The 16,865-nt window shown below is 37.5% G+C and overlaps 1 protein-coding gene across 1 annotated transcript; it reads right to left on the reverse strand.

Annotated features, from left to right (window-relative positions):
- Positions 1-1,803: 1,803 nt before the first annotated feature.
- Positions 1,804-2,748, reverse strand: LOC124105356 (olfactory receptor 10AG1-like). Its single transcript, XM_046462496.1, has one exon. The coding sequence runs from the start codon at positions 2,743-2,745 to the stop codon at positions 1,804-1,806; it is 942 nt and encodes a 313-aa protein (XP_046318452.1). The 5' UTR covers positions 2,746-2,748.
- Between the last annotated feature and the right edge of the window lie 14,117 nt (positions 2,749-16,865).

A 16,865-nucleotide genomic window follows, 5' to 3' on the forward strand; every position in this document is an offset into this window, starting at 1 on the left:
TTGTGCCAAGAGATCATGCAGACGTAGGGTAAGGATATGAATGGACACAGACACATGAACTTCAAATCATTATCCTCAATCTGATTAGAGTCACTGAGGAATATCTAATTCTTGATACGACAACATTTCTTCCACTGACCCTGCAATTCTCTAATGGTAGGCTGATTACATTGGACCTATTCCATCACAAAAAAGAGAAGCATTGTGTTCTTACTAAGAGCTTGCTTCTTCCAAAACTCACTTCTTTCAAACAATATTTTTTTTCTGTATTTCACAGGAGGGACACTGAGAATAAAAAGTCTCCTCAATTTCTACCTCATCTAATTCTAAATGCAATAGCTTCTGGTTTGTCCAATTTCTGTCTTGAAATTATTTTCCTGGAAAAATTCTTAGTATATTTTTCTTTATTTTATCATTCTTTTATTACCAATCATTTATGTTAGGTTTTAGTAGCTTCTGATAGAGGCTTTATGTGAAATTATGGGTGATTTATTCATGCCTTTCTTTGATCTCAGCTGGGGTAGATTTCTTGGACATATCATTTGATTTATTAACACATATTCTGAATATCTTCTGCTAGTCAGAAAGTAGTACCACATTTTGTCTCCCCTTGGTGATACCTATCTCTATGTAAGTGTGATAAGAACAGGTATTACTTACTTAAAGACAAATTCCTTTAATAGCAGGTGCAAACCTTACAACATACTTGTTTAATCATAAATCTGTTGACGGACAAATTTCTCAGAAATATGTTACCTTTGTGTATAGTAATAATAATAAGTTTACTTATGTGAATATGAATGAGAAAATAGCACATGAAACTTTTTACATGTTTCTTATCCTCAGTGTATACAATTTACCATTCACTTTTATTTATTACATTAATAACACCAATTAATGGCAAAAGCTCTAAATATCAGTGAAATAAAAGAGATATAAGACAAAAATTTATTCTGAGATAGCTACCATTAACTTTAATTAGGTTTTAATTCATCATTTTCAGTGACTATTGTGCAAAAGTATGTGTGAAGTATCTGTGATTTTATATTAAATACATGCTTTATAAAATATGATATCCTCTTCCTTAATTCTACTGTATCTTTTATCTCCCCAAGAAAATTTTAACTTGAAAAACAATAACTTTTCAATATTCAATAAAATAGTACTTGTCAGTTATTCACAATATTCTTCCTTTTCCCAGTTCTCCATATTATTTGTGTGATTTAAGTAATATTTATTATAACATATCATGATTACTACATAGGAATATTAACTTTTAAAAGTACATAAGCCAGGCATAATATTCACCAACATCATTTATAAAACTATTTTTTTTTTCCTAGAACAAGTGGTTTCACTGAATGGTCATTGTTGGTCAAAACATATGTGGGTATGTGTGTTTGTCACTTTGTGTATTTTTCATTTAATGTCCACTTTGTACCTGTTTTAAATATAGTTGTCACAAATCTATGGATGTGAATGACACGATTTTCAAAAAGTGATAGGATGGAGTCTGTAATATTATTAGTACAATTATAGTTAAAGCTATCAGTAGTACATTAGAAAACATGTTTCCCACACATACAAAAATTAAAAAATATCAATGAAATATGATTTGGAATTTTGTGACACATGTCACCTATATAGCTTCTCTCAACATCACAAATAATGTTTAATTTAAAAAGAGTTTCCGTTTAAGAGATACTTAAGACACAGAGCTAAAGATGTACACCACTGAAGATTTTATTACAGATACAGACAAAAATAAGTCTTAAAAATATAACTTACATTGAATCAAGTAAACTATTTACCTAATAATCTTCTCAATGCCATTTTAACATCCTTGTTCCTCAGGCTGTATATCATGGGGTTGAACATGGGAGTCACAACAGTATAGAAAAGAGAAAGCACTTTGTCAGTTGCTGCTGAATGACTAGCCTCAGGTCTTAAATATGTAATAATGCCTGATCCAAAGAATAACACCACCACTGTAAGATGAGATGAGCAGGTGGAGAAGGCTTTGGCTCTGCTTGTGGCTGATGGCAATTTAAGGACTGTGGAGATGATTTTGATATAGGAGATGAGTATTAACAGAAACGGGGCCGAGACAAACAGCAGAGCAGCCACATAGACCATCAGCTCAATTGTGAAGGTTTCCCCACAGGCCAGCTTAAGTATTGGGGGGATGTCACAGAAGAAGTGGTTGATTACATTGGAAGCGCAAAATGATAGAGAGAAAACCTGGAAGGTCTGACCTACCTGCACAGGAATTCCACTGATCCAGGAGGCAGCCACCAGCTGGATACAGACCTTGTGGTTCATGACCAGAGGATACTGCAGAGGGTTACAAATGGCCACATAGCGGTCATAGGCCATCACTGCCAGAAGGAAACATTCTGCGGCCCCCAGTACAAGAATGAAGCACATTTGTGTAGCACAGGCAACCAAAGAGATGGTCCTTCTCTGGGTCCCGAGATTCACGAGCATTCTGGGGAGAGTAACTGAAACATAGCAGATCTCCAAAAAGGAAAAATTGCCAAGGAAAAAATACATGGGGGTCTGGAGAGCAGGCTCTACTTTTGTTATTACCAAAATAGTTCCATTGCCCAGCAGGATGATCATGTAGATGACAAAGAACAGTCCAAACAGAAACCACTGGAGCTGGGGCACCTCAGCAAACCCCAAAAGGACAAATTCCTTCCATGCAGTTAGGTTTCCTCCTGGGTGTTTTCCCTGGTGTTTCATCTGTGGAAAGCAAAAACGGAACGTGTGCTTCTCATAGACATTCAGCAATAGGTGCCTGCTCTCTAAAAGAATCTGGTCATCCACATCAATGCTCAAGACCACTGTGATTGTTTGCACTGTAAGAATATGACTCCTTACACATTCCACCTTTTATTGCATTAGATACTATGCATGATCACAGCACACATTACCCTGAGATTGCTTGAGAATCACTGCAGATGTTTCCTGTTAAAGCCCAGCATAATCCATACTATGCACAGGCAGCTGTACAATTGGCAACATTAAAGATGAATCTATAGGTCTGCTCTGGTATCTTAGGTTTAATTAAGTAAATTTAATTAGGTTAAATTAATTACATTTTTAGAAATCCTCTTCTTGCATGTCTCCATGAAATTTCTCAATCATTGTCAACAGGACTGTATCATAGATTATCTTCTCCCACACTATTAAAAATAAATTTTATTTATTTTTTAGTACTGCTAGGCTCAAGCCCATGTTAATTGTGCTACACTCCCAGCCCTCACTTTAAAAACATTTTTTTAAAATTTGTTCTAATTAGTAGTACTTGACAGTAATATGCATTTTGACACATCATACATAAATGGCATATGACTTCCCCTTCTCCCTGTTGTACATGATATATAATTACACCAGTAATGGAATAATACATGAACATAGGGTAATGATGTCTGACTCATTCTACTATACTTCCTACACTCATACCCCCTCCCCTTCCTTTCTCTCCCCTCTAAAACATATCAATGGAGTACCATGTATGTTTTCATACATGTGTACATTGTGTAATGTTTAAATCATGTTACATATTTATTTCCCAAAGCATTATTTCCTTATTGTAAAAAATTTCATGATCATTCATTCATACTTTTTAATATATAGAGTACATTTTTAGATGGATATTTCACCTCTCCATCTCCTCCCATCACTTGATTTTAACATAAATGTCTTTAACAGAATTCATAATTACATGGATTTGAAAAAATAGAGAATATTTTATTGACAAAAGGAAAATATATCCTGCAGTAGGATAGTAAATGGGAACAGTTGGAGGATTTTATTTAGTATTGCAGCATAGATCTAGATAGAATCAATTAAGAATGTACTGAAGTAAACCAAGGTGGTCAGTGAGGTATGCAACAGGGTGTATATGTGTGGCACATTTGAAAAAAAATATACTGTCCACTAATGTAAACTCCATTTTCAAGATGCCATGCCAGTCTTTGCTGTTCCATGAAGAAAAATAAAATAAAGCAAACACAAACCCCCAAAGAAACCAAAAAACTCTACAAACTTTTCTATTTTCATGTTTTTTTTTTAGAAATTAACATATTGAGGCTCAATAAGAATAGACAATTTTTTTTTCATTTTCTCATTGAAAAAATTTTTTATTGAAATTGGGTTTGAATCCTAACTTGACTATTTATTTTCTGTGATATAAGAAAAAGCTATTTAACATTTCTAAGTTACCTTATTTGTGACAAGTAAATGATATACTATTGGCAAAATATCAATGATCCCTTTTGAAGAATTGTCATCTAGTAATGGTTCTATACATATAATTGTGTAGACTATAGTTATTGTTTATTAGGCTAATATGTCACTAGCCCCCCAGTTGATAACACATTGCTTAGAAATTTTTATTGCATAGTGTTATCTGCTTACATTTTATGTACTTTATCCCATTCTTATTTATTTTTCTTTTGTGTCAGAATGATGGAAATTTGAAGTTGACTCTTTGATAAAATATTTAAGAAGGGCTCACTCATTCTCAGGGTGCATTTAGTTAGTGTACAATTCTGAAAGTGAAGCCTACTTTAGATATTGCACCCAAGGTTTCTGGCTCTTTACTAATCCCACCCTTGCTTATCATCCCTCCAAACCTGGTGATTTGGACTTGGTCCCCCCCACACACAGTAGGGACAGAATCCTACTAAGAAGACCTGGAATTGAATTACAGATCCTTTTCCTGCTGGCTGTGAGATTCTTACAATCACTATATTCCCTGTTATGAAATTCCCAGAGTCTCAAGATGAAATATCCAGTAGTCCTCTGTCACATTTTGTTTATATTCTCATCTTTATTCTGTGGTTCTGGTATACAAAATACAAATCACTCCTCAGCCCAGTGTGTTGAAATTTGGCCTAATCTTTCAAAAATGTTGTCCACCTTGTATAGTGCTCAGTAATTTTTCAGAAATTATTCAAAGTAAGAGATACTATTAAAATTATCCCTCTGAAGAGAAAAAAGGACAATGATTTAAACTTTATGTATTTTTATGGTGAATGGCAATATTTAAAAAAATAATTATACTATTAAAATAATTTTTAGTGATAAATAAAATATAATTGAATGTAATATAAAATGAACATTTTTTATGAAATAATTAGTACATAAATTAAATATTATTGTACTCAAAGGGAGCAAGGTAGAAAGAGAAGAAATGTCCTCAATATCTTCAAATAAGATTTTATTTCTTTTTTGGCAAATATTTATGTTTTCCTTAACCAAAAGTAAAAAATCTTAATGTTTTAATTTTTCTATTTTAAATTCAGGTCCTTATTTTCTCAAAAAATCCAAAAGATTAAATTATTATGTAATAATGTTTAAGTTCACCCAACTATTACATGCTACCTAAGCTCTTCTCTCTGTGTGTATTTTTTGTACATTAACAACTTAAACCTTAAACTAAAATTAAAGAAAAATTTGATCCTATAAGATTTTATATCATAAATAATTATTTTAAAAATTACATATCTACAGTACTATTTATTGTATTCCTCAATGATTCTAAGTTTTTTTCATAGATTCTTTTACTTTAAATCATCTATTAAAGTGTAACCTAGACTGAATACACATATATGAGCCTTATTTTTTACAAGGTGTTAGCTTGAAATTAAATTTTCCAATGATTTTATCTATGCTTAAAAACACAACAATCAGAGAACAGGTAATTTCAGGCTGCAATTCGCCTGCGGCTTGCAGACAGACTGCTAGGGTTCAGCGCCTGGGGGCTTCTTAAAATCTGATCTTATCGGAGTGAACACGGAGCGCGGGGCGGCCGAGTCCCGGCTCCCGGAACCGTCCCGGAACCGCCCTGGCTCCGGGCTGCGGAGCCTGCGGAGGCTGCTTCTTGGACCCTGCTAATATCAGAGCAAACACGAAACACCAAGAAGCCGAATTCCAGCTCCCGGAACTGAGCCCGCGGGGACTGCTTCTTGGAGCTTACACTTATAGGAGCTTACACCGAGCACAGAGCGGCCGAGTTCCGGCTCCCGGAACCGTCCCGGAACCGCCCTGGCTCAGGGCTGCGGAGCCCGCGGAGGCTGCTTCTTGGACCCTGCTACTATCAGAGCATACACCAAACACTAAGCGGCCGAATTCCGGCTCCCGGAACTGAGCCCGCGGGGACTGCTTCTTGGAGCCTACACTTATAGGAGCTTACACCGAGCACGGAGCGGCCGAGTTCCGGCTCCCGGAACTTCCCTGGACCGGGGCTAGGAGCCCGCGGAAACTGTGTCTCGGTCCGGGTCCTGCTGAGGGCAGGTCAGGACTCACCCATTGCTTGGGTTGCCTGGCAAGGGGAACGAAATGCTGCCATTCGCATAGGATACCAACATGGCAGAGATCTGATGTCAGCAGAAAGCGGTGGAGGAGAGATCTTCATCAATACCAGCGGTGACATAAGCAGTTGGTCTCCTGGTAAGGGGGGTGAGGCTCAGTCACCCGAGTCTCCTCAATTTGTCCTCGAGCCAGAGGGAAGGAGCCGGGCCGCCGCCAGCCCCCGGAGCAGGCCCAGCGGCTCGCCAGCTTGGTGACCGCGTGACCCCAATTGGAGAGGGGGCGGAGCGGAGCCGCCACCCACACCCGCCAGGTGGGCAGACCCACGACCCAGTAGTACATGGGCGTGGTAGGAGGGGCAGGGCAGAGCCGCCCTTCGCGCTTGCAAGGTAAACAGACCTGTGACAGCCTGGCGGGTCAGGCCCAGTGGCCTGCCAGTGTGGTACACACGTCACCCCAACTCGAGTAGGGGCAGAGCAGATCCTTATCCCACGCCCGGATCAGGCCCTGCTGGTGTGGTGGTCACGTGACCCCAGTTGGAGTGGGGGTGGAGCGGAACCGCCACCCGTGCCCGCAGGGTGAGCAGACCAGTGATCAACCTGCAGATCAGGCCCAGGGGTCCGCAGGCGTGGTAGGAGGGGCAGGGCAGATCCGCCGCCCGCGCCTTCAGGGTAGGCAGACCTACAACAGACCGGCGGATCAGGCCCAGGAGCCTGCCGGCGTGGTACAAACACCACCCTAATTGGAGTAGTGACAGAGCAGAGTCGCCTCCCTTGCCAGGAACAGACCCAGCATCCTGCAGGCGGGGTAGTCACGACACCACAATTGGAGTAGGGGCAAAGCAGAGCCTCCACCCGTGCCCGAAAGGTGGGCAGATCTGCGACAGACCAGCGGGACAGGCCCAGTGGCCTGCTGGTACGACAGACACGTCACCCCAATTGGAGTAGGGGCAGAACAGAGCCGCCACCAGCTCCCAGAACAGGCCCAGTGACCTGCCGGCGTGGTAGCCACGACACCCCAATTGGAATAAGGAGAGAGCAGAGCCACCGCCCGCACCTGCAGGAAAGATACGCAAGCAGTATGAAAAGACAAGGAAAGAAAGGACCACAAGCAATGCAGGTCAACGCAACTTTAGAAGAGGTAACAGCTGCAGCAGATGGAATGTCAGATAAAGAATTCAGGATATACATGCTTCAGATGATCTGGAGTATCAAGGAAGACATTAAACAGCAAAATCAGACAATGAAAGATCACTTCGACAACGAATTACGCAAACAAATCCAGGAAGCAAAGGATCAACTATACAGGGAGATAGAGGTTATAAAAAACAAGCAATCAGAAATCCTAGAAATGCAGGAAGCAATAAACCAACTTAAAAACTCAATGGAGAATACTACCAACAGAGTAGAACACTTAGAAGATAGAACATCAGACAATGAAGACAAAGTATTTCAACTGGAAAAGAACATAGACAGCTCAGCAAGACTGTTAAGAAACCATGAGCAGAACATCCAAGAAATATGGGATAACATTAAGAGACCAAACTTAAGAGTCATTGGGATACAGGAAGGTACAGAGCTCCAAACCAAAGGAATGAGCAGTCTATTCAATGAAATAATACAAGAAAACTTCCCAGACTTGAAGAATGAGACAGAATCCCAAATCCTAGAAGCCTACAGGACGCCGAATGTGCAAAATCATAAGAGATCCACACCTAGACACATTATAATGAAGATGCCCAACATACAGAATAAGGAGAGAATTTTAAAAGCTACAAGAGAAAGGAAGCAGATTACATTTAGGGGCAAGCCAATCAGGATAACAGCTGATCTTTCAACACAGACTCTGAAAGCTAGAAGATCCTGGAATAACATATTTCAAACACTGAAAGATAATGGGTTCCAACCAAGAATTGTGTATCCAGCGAAATTAAGCTTCAGGATGGAGAATGAAATTAAAACCTTCCACGATAAACAAAAGTTTAAAGAATTCGCAGCTAGAAAACCATCTCTTCAAAACATCCTAGCCAAAGTATTACAGGAAGAGGAAATGGAAAATAACAATGAAAACCAACAGTGGGAGGTAGGACAGTAAAGGGGGGGGGAAACAATCAAAGAGGAAAACAAACAATGTTTAGTAACAGAAATAAACAAATATGGCTGGAAGAACAACCCATATCTCAATAATAACCCTAAATGTTAATGGCTTAAACTCACCAATTAAGAGACACAGGCTAGTAGAATGGATCACAAAACAAGACCCAACAATATGCTGCCTACAGGAGACGCATTTGATAGGAAAAGACATACATAGGCTGAAGGTGAAAGGTTGGGAAAAATCATATCACTCATATGGACTTCGGAAACAAGCAGGCGTGTCCATACTCATATCAAATAAAATAGATTTCAAGCCAAAGTTAATCAAAAGAGATAAAGAGGGACACTACATACTGCTTAAGGGAACCATACACCAACAAGACATAACAATCATAAATATTTATGCCCCAAACAATGGTGCAGCTATGTTCGTCAAACAAACTCTTCTCAAGTTCAAGAGTCTAATAGACCACCACACCATAATCATGGGAGACTTCAACACACCTCTCTCGCCACTGGACAGATCTTCCAAACAAAAGTTGAATAAGGAAACTATAGAACTCAATAACACTATTAATAACCTAGACCTAATTGACATATATAGAGTATACCACCCAACATCAAGCAGTTACACTTTTTTCTCAGCAGCACATGGATCCTTCTCAAAAATAGATCATATATTATGTCACAGGGCAACTCTTAGACAATATAAAGGAGTAGAGATATTACCATGCATCTTATCTGATCATAATGGAATGAAACTGAAAATCAATGATAAAAGAAGGAAGGAAAAAGCATACATCAATTGGAGAATGAACAATAGGTTACTGAATGATCAATGGGTTATAGAAGACATCAAGGAGGAAATTAAAAAATTCTTAGAGATAAATGAAAACACAGACACAACATATCGGAATCTATGGGACACATTGAAAGCAGTTCTAAGAGGAAAATTCATTGCTTGGAGTTCATTCCTTAAAAAAAGAAAAAACCAACAAATAAATGATCTCATACTTCATCTCAAAATCCTTGAAAAAGAAGAGCAAAACAACAGCAAAAGAAGTAGAAGGCAAGAAATAATTAAAATCAGAGCTGAAATTAATGAAATCGAAACAAAAGAAACAATTGAAAAAATTGACAAAACTAAAAGTTGGTTCTTTGAAAAAATAAACAAAATCGACAGACCCTTAGCGATGCTAGTGAAGAGAAGAAGAGAGAGAACTCAAATTACTAGCATACGGGATGAAAAAGGCAATATCACAACAGACACTTCAGATATACAGAAGATAATCAAAAACTATTTTGAATCCTTATACTCCAATAAATTAGAAGATAGTGAAGGCATAGATAAATTTCTTAAGTCATATGATCTGCCCAGATTGAGTCAGGAGGATATAGAAAACCTAAACAGACCAATATCAATTGAGGAGATAGAAGAAACCATCAAAAGACTACCAACTAAGAAAAGCCCAGGTCCCGATGGGTATACAGCAGAATTTTACAAAACCTTTAAAGAAGAACTAATACCAATACTTTTCAAGCTACTTCAGGAAATAGAAAAGGAGGGAGAACTTCCAAATTCATTCTATGAGGCCAACATCACCCTGATACCTAAACCAGACAAAGACACTTCAAAGAAAGAAAACTACAGACCAATATCTCTAATGAACCTAGATGCAAAATTCCTCAATAAAATTCTGGCGAATCGGATACAAAAACATATCAAAAAAATTGTACACCATGATCAAGTAGGATTCATCCCTGGGATGCAAGGCTGGTTCAATATACGGAAATCAATAAATGTTATTCACCACATCAATAGACTTAAAAATAAGAACCATATGATCATCTCGATAGATGCGGAAAAAGCATTTGACAAAGTACAGCATCCCTTTATGTTCAAAACTCTAGAAAAACTAGGGATAACAGGAACATACCTCAATATTGTAAAAGCAATCTATGCTAAGCCTCAGGCTAGCATTATTCTGAATGGAGAAAAACTGAAGGCATTCCCTCTAAAATCTGGAACAAGACAGGGATGCCCTCTCTCTCCACTTCTCTTCAACATAGTTCTCGAAACACTGGCCAGAGCAATTAGACAGACGAAAGAAATTAAAGGCATAAAAATAGGAAAAGAAGAAATTAAATTATCACTATTTGCAGATGATATGATTCTATATCTAGCAGACCCAAAAGGCTCTACAAAGAAACTATTAGAGCTAATAAATGAATTCAGCAAAGTGGCAGGATTTAAAATCAACACGCATAAATCAAAGGCATTCCTGTATATCAGCGACAAATCCTCTGAAATGGAAATGAGGACAACCACTCCATTCAAGATATCTTCAAAAAAAATAAAATACTTGGGAATCAACCTAACAAAAGAGGTGAAAGACTTATACAATGAAAACTACAGAACCCTAAAGAGAGAAATAGAAGAAGATCTTAGAAGATGGAAAAATATACCCTGTTCATGGATAGGCAGAACTAACATCATCAAAATGGCGATATTACCAAAAGTTCTCTATAGGTTTAATGCAATGCCAATCAAAATCCCAACGGCATTTCTTGTAGAAATAGAGAAAGCAATCATGAAATTCATATGGAAAAATAAAAGACCCAGAATAGCAAAAACAATGCTAAGCAAGAAGTGTGAATCAGGCAGTATAGCGATACCAGACTTCAAACTATACTACAGAGCAATAGTAACAAAAACAGCATGGTACTGGTACCAAAACAGGCGGGTGGACCAATGGTACAGAATAGAGGACACAGAAACCAATCCACAAAACTACAACTATCTTATATTTGATAAAGGGGCTAAAAGCATGCAATGGAGGAAGGATAGCATCTTCAACAAATGGTGCTGGGAAAACTGGAAATCCATATGCAACAAAATGAAACTGAATCCCTTTCTCTCGCCATGCACAAAAGTGAATTCAAAATGGATCAAGGAACTTGATATCAAATCAGAGACCCGCCGTCTGATAGAAGAAAAAGTTGGCTACGATCTACAGTCGGTGGGGTCGGGCTCCAAATTCCTCAATAGGACACCCATAGCACAAAAGTTAATAACTAGAATCAACAAATGGGACTTACTCAAACTAAGAAGTTTTTTCTCAGCAAAAGAAACAATAAGAGAGGTAAATAGGGAGCCTACATCCTGGGAACAAATCTTTACTCCTCACACTTCAGATAGAGCCCTAATATCCAGAGTATACAAAGAACTCAAAAAATTAGACAATAAGAGAACAAACAACCCAATCAACAAATGGGCCAAGGACCTGAACAGACACTTCACAGAGGAGGACATACAGTCAATCAACAAGTACATGAAAAAATGCTCAACATCTCTAGCTGTCAGAGAAATGCAAATCAAAACCACCCTAAGATACCATCTCACTCCAGTAAGATTGGCAGCCATTAGGAAGTCAAACAACAACAAGTGCTGGCGAGGATGTGGGGAAAAGGGTACACTTGTACATTGCTGGTGGGACTGCAGATTGGTGCAGCCAATTTGGAAAGCAGTATGGAGATTTCTTGGAAAGCTGGGAATGGAGCCACCATTTGACCCAGCTATTCCCCTTCTTGGTCTATTCCCTAAAGACCTAAAAAGAGCATGCTACAGGGACACTGCTACATCGATGTTCATAGCAGCACAGTTCACAATAGCAAGACTGTGGAACCAACCTAGATGCCCTTCAATAGACGAATGGATAAAAAAAATGTGGCATTTATACACAATGGAGTATTACTCTGCATTAAAAAATGACAAAATCATAGAATTTACAGGGAAATGGATGGCATTAGAGCAGATTATGCTAAGTGAAGCTAGCCAATCCCTAAAAAACAAATGCCAAATGTCTTCTTTGATATAAGGAAAGTAACTAAGAACAGAGTAGGGACGAAGAACAGGAGAAGAAGATTAACATTTAACAGGGATGAGAGGTGGGAGGGAAAGGGAGAGAGAAGGTAAATTGCACGGTAATGGAAGGAGACCCTCAGGGTTATACAGTGGAGGGGGTAGAGAGAGAGGAGGGGAGGGGAGGGGAGAGGTGGGGAGGGGAGGGGAGAGGTGGGGAGGGGGGAGGGTGGATGATGGGAAAGGCAGCGGAGCACAACAGACACTAGTATGGCAATTTGTAAATCAATGGATGTGTAACTGATGTGAATCTGCAATCTGTGTATGGGGTGAAGGTGGGAGTTCATAACCCACTAGAATCAAAGTGTGGAATATGATATGTCAAGAAATTTGTAATGTTTTGAACAACCCACAATAAAAAATTAAAAAAAAAAACAACACAACAATCAGCACAGTTTTCTTACTTCACATAAACTTTATATGAAGTAAGAAAACTTATAATTATTATTTCATTGCAAGTTAAATTTAATAGAATAAGAACTATATATTGATTGCTATCATAAAACATATATCTTCTCAGTATATTTTAAATATCAATTTTTAGTTTGTCTTATGAATTAAATTTTGCTATCAGGTTAAAAGAGTTCATATTTACCTTTCTTGAATGGGTTGTTTTTTCCCTCACTGTAAAGCTTAACTCTTTTGATATTTAAATTGCTTAAAATGAGACCCCTTATGTCATTATAGATATTCCTTCTGCTTTTAAGATAATTGTTCTTTACAAAGTGCGGTTTAAATGTCAGCTGTTTTGTCTACTCCAAGGACTTCTTTCACCTACACATTTAAATTTCTAATTAAGAGCAGCTCTTAGGCTTCTGCTTATTTGCTTTATTTAATTTTGCCCAGATAACTCTCACTGTAGCCAGAATAAATTCTCTTTAGGCTCCCTATGGAATAGAGTGCACAGTACATTTCTTTCTTAATATGAATTGGGCACTGAGCAATACCATAGATTAACACATATCCATTTTTTAAAAATTATCTTCTGAAGAGGTATTTGCATGTGTGCATTTGTGTGTGTAGTGCTGGGAATTGAAACCAGACCTCACACATGCATATATGTTAGGGTCTGCAGCCCTGAACTTTATCACAGCCACTCAGGTTTATCTTCTATCATATAAACAGAAATAAACAGTGCATTAGTAACTTCTTGTTTGAGTTTTAAAAATTGCATGTGCCATATTGTGCTGACTTTAGCTTTTGATTACATAAGTAACATTATGATTCATTTTATATTGTAATGTTACGCAGAAATGAAAGGGAATTAATTACCTGCATATCAACTATATCAGCAAGTGTCACCAACATAGAGTGGAAGAAGAACAAAAAACAAAGAAATATGAAATAGTGTAAAAACTAATAACTACAATATACACCCAAAATACATAATTGACTGAGAGTTTGTGATGAATTGTCAAAGAATATATGATGCTAGTATTTTTTTTTATTTATTTACCTACTTCTGGGTAAAGAGAATATATAAGAAACTCCCAAATAGCAAAACCTACAAATAGCCCAATTAAAAATGGACAGTAGACCTGAATAGATATTTCTCAAAAGAAGAAAAGTGGTCAAAAAGTATATGACATAATACTCAACCTCACTAACCATGACAGAAAGGCAAACTAAAACATCACCTAACCTCAGTAGAAATGACTGTGATCAACAAGACAAAAGATAGCAATTGGTACAGATGTAGAGACAAGGGAACACTTGCACACTGTTGGTGAGATTCTAAATTAGGGCAGACTTATGAAAAAGTGTATGGAACTTCCTCAAAACATTAAAAATATAACCTTTTGTCATTCTGTGCTATATCAATAGAGAGAAACTGGTTAAGAAAACTGTCTGAAAACAGGTAAGATTGGTAGCCAAGCAGTTTTGATTTAAAAGGGATACTTTTTTTCTTTTGTCTTCACTGGTTTTGGCTCTGTAATTTCTAGTTTAAATATAAGCCTAGGAGAACTAGACATCCAGCAGAAATGAAGAAGTAAGTGCAATTGTAGTAACCTTTTTTTTTTCTTCCCTTACAGTATGGTTTCATAGTTTATGTTTTCCTTGGGGAGCCCCACCTCTTATTTTCCCTCAAGTTTTAAGCATTACTTTAAGTAAGGTGCCAGTTGTCCATGTCTTTACATTTGCCATTCCCTCTGTAGGGAACCAAAGGCTAATTTTAGAAATAAAGTTCATAAATTGTAACAACTCTGCTCTTCTAATAGAACTACCTCTTCTTTTAAGCATACTTTTAAGGATAGACACATAAAGATCCCCTTATTTGGACCTTGTATTTCCTTTTTTTTTTTTTTTTTTTACACTGGATGTTAATGGTGCTACAAGAACTGCCAAACTTGCAGTTTCAGTGAGGGGCAAAGGGGGAGAGGAAAAAACAAAGACTCACACATGTGAAAAATTTTGATGATAAAGCCGGTGTTTGGGGGAACACTTCTCTGATGGAGAAGGAGGTCTAAAGAGTTATGCCAGTAATCTTTTTTTTATATATGTCTCCTCATCAGGTTAAAGGTCATGTTATGCAAGGTTTATTCTTTGTACTCAGAAAGTTATAGGGCTAGAAACATTTACACTTTTTGTTTATTTTAGGATTACAATAATTTTAATTAAAAAATCTTTCTTTTAAACTTAACTATAAATTAACATGAGTGGTTTTCATAACAATGGAATGTGAGAGGCAGAGTCTTAACTTAGGTGAGTTGGCCTCTTGACAAATCTTAGGTAAGGTGTATTATTTTCTCAGTTACAATCTATAGCTTGCAAGGAGCTTTATGTAGATCTCCAATAAAAAGTCCATTTTTTAATATTACTGTTAAGCAGGAACCTTCAGAAGTAAGAGTTGGTAAAAACATTGTGGTTGTCTAACAAGGAAGTTTCTCTACTCCCAAAACTATGTGTCTGAGATCAAAGTTGAAGCTCATAAGACTCTTCTGCAGAGACTCCTCTTGCAGGACATGGCCATAGCAGCTAGGCATCCTGCACCCTTGCAAAGGGATATACCAGGGCACTAGGTATGCCACATGCATGAGGTCATCAGAGACTCCAATCTGAGGCACTGCTGTCCCATTCTCTGTCACCAATCTCGACAGGAAATAAACCACAGTATTTAAAGGAATGTGCATTTATGTGTTTATTGCTGTACTATTCACAACGGCCAAGAAATAAAAACCATCTAAGTGTCCATCAACTTATGGATTAGTAATCAAAATATGATCCATATACACAATGGACTATGAGTCAGCCACTAAAAGAGTAGAATGCTGTCATTTGTGACAGTGTGGTTATATTTGTAGATCATTATATTAAGTGAGATAAGCCAAGAGCATACCAAATACCACATGATCTCACTCACATGTCAAATCTTAAAAAAAGTTGATCTCACAAACATTAAGAGTACATTTCTGGTTAGCAGAACTCGGGGAGAGCAGGAAGTTGTGAGATAAAGGCAAAGTTTTATCAATGTGTTCTCAGTTACACTTACATTTGAGAAAGAATTCTGGTGTGCTGTTGCACATTGGGGTGACTAGAGACACCGATACTATACTCCATATTTAGAAAAAAGTGATTTTTAAATTATTCCCAGAAAGAAATCCTGAAAGCTTTTGGAAATAGATACATTCATCATAATGTAAAAGTACATAATTTATGTATGTATCAAAATCCTACATGGTACCCAATTAATGTGTAAACTTTTGTGCTTACATATTATTTAAATTAACTAAAAGATGCTTGGTTTTCAGGAGGCTTGGAGGCTATCCTGGGGAATCCATTCATGCTCAATTATTTTATTATGAATACTGTTCTTTGAGGTCACGAACTGTGGTCCCTGCTATCTCAAGGAATGTCAGTTAAATGCCATTGGTGACATCTCAAAGTCACTACTTGGGCATATAGTCTACTACTGGAAAGGCAGCAATTTTCCTTACTCTTTTGTCATTGCCTCTCTGACACATTCTTCTTTCTTCTCTCTGTTTTGTAGGGCTCATGTCATCAGTTGTGTTACCTGGATAATGTCCTAGTCTTACAGCTGGTAATCTGTTATACCTGTGCAAAGTTTTATTTGTCATAAAATCATTGAATTCACATATTCCATGAATTAGGACCAGGTGATATCTGGGGGACCATTAGTCTGTCACAATATTCCAGTGAAATTGAATGACTACTATAAATGTTTTATTTGATCAGATCTTTAAATGTTAAAATAATTAACTGATGCATCATAAGCATGCATTCAGTCAGTCATAGGTTATAGAGGAATAAATTCTAAAGAGTTCATATTAATCAAAGGCTTTACATGTTTAAGTGAGTAAATAACTCACCAGATAGGCATGTTGTATTTTATGTACTAGTATAGAAAGTGTTAATGAAGATAATTGAATGCTCATAAAATTTTCTTTTGGTATTGCCTCTGAAGGGATTGTATACTGACACACAGTGAGTTAAAGTGTTATCAGAGCTGAGCAATGCTGTAAAATCTCTAGAGTTTGCCAGGAGTTTGAGGTAGGGAACAGAAGTAT

This window comes from Marmota monax, unplaced genomic scaffold (genome assembly GCF_021218885.2).
Source record: "Marmota monax isolate L192 unplaced genomic scaffold, Marmota_monax_Labrador192_F-V1.1 WCK01_AAM20220418_F8-fsc01320, whole genome shotgun sequence".
In the NCBI taxonomy this organism is placed as follows: Eukaryota; Metazoa; Chordata; class Mammalia; order Rodentia; family Sciuridae; genus Marmota; species Marmota monax.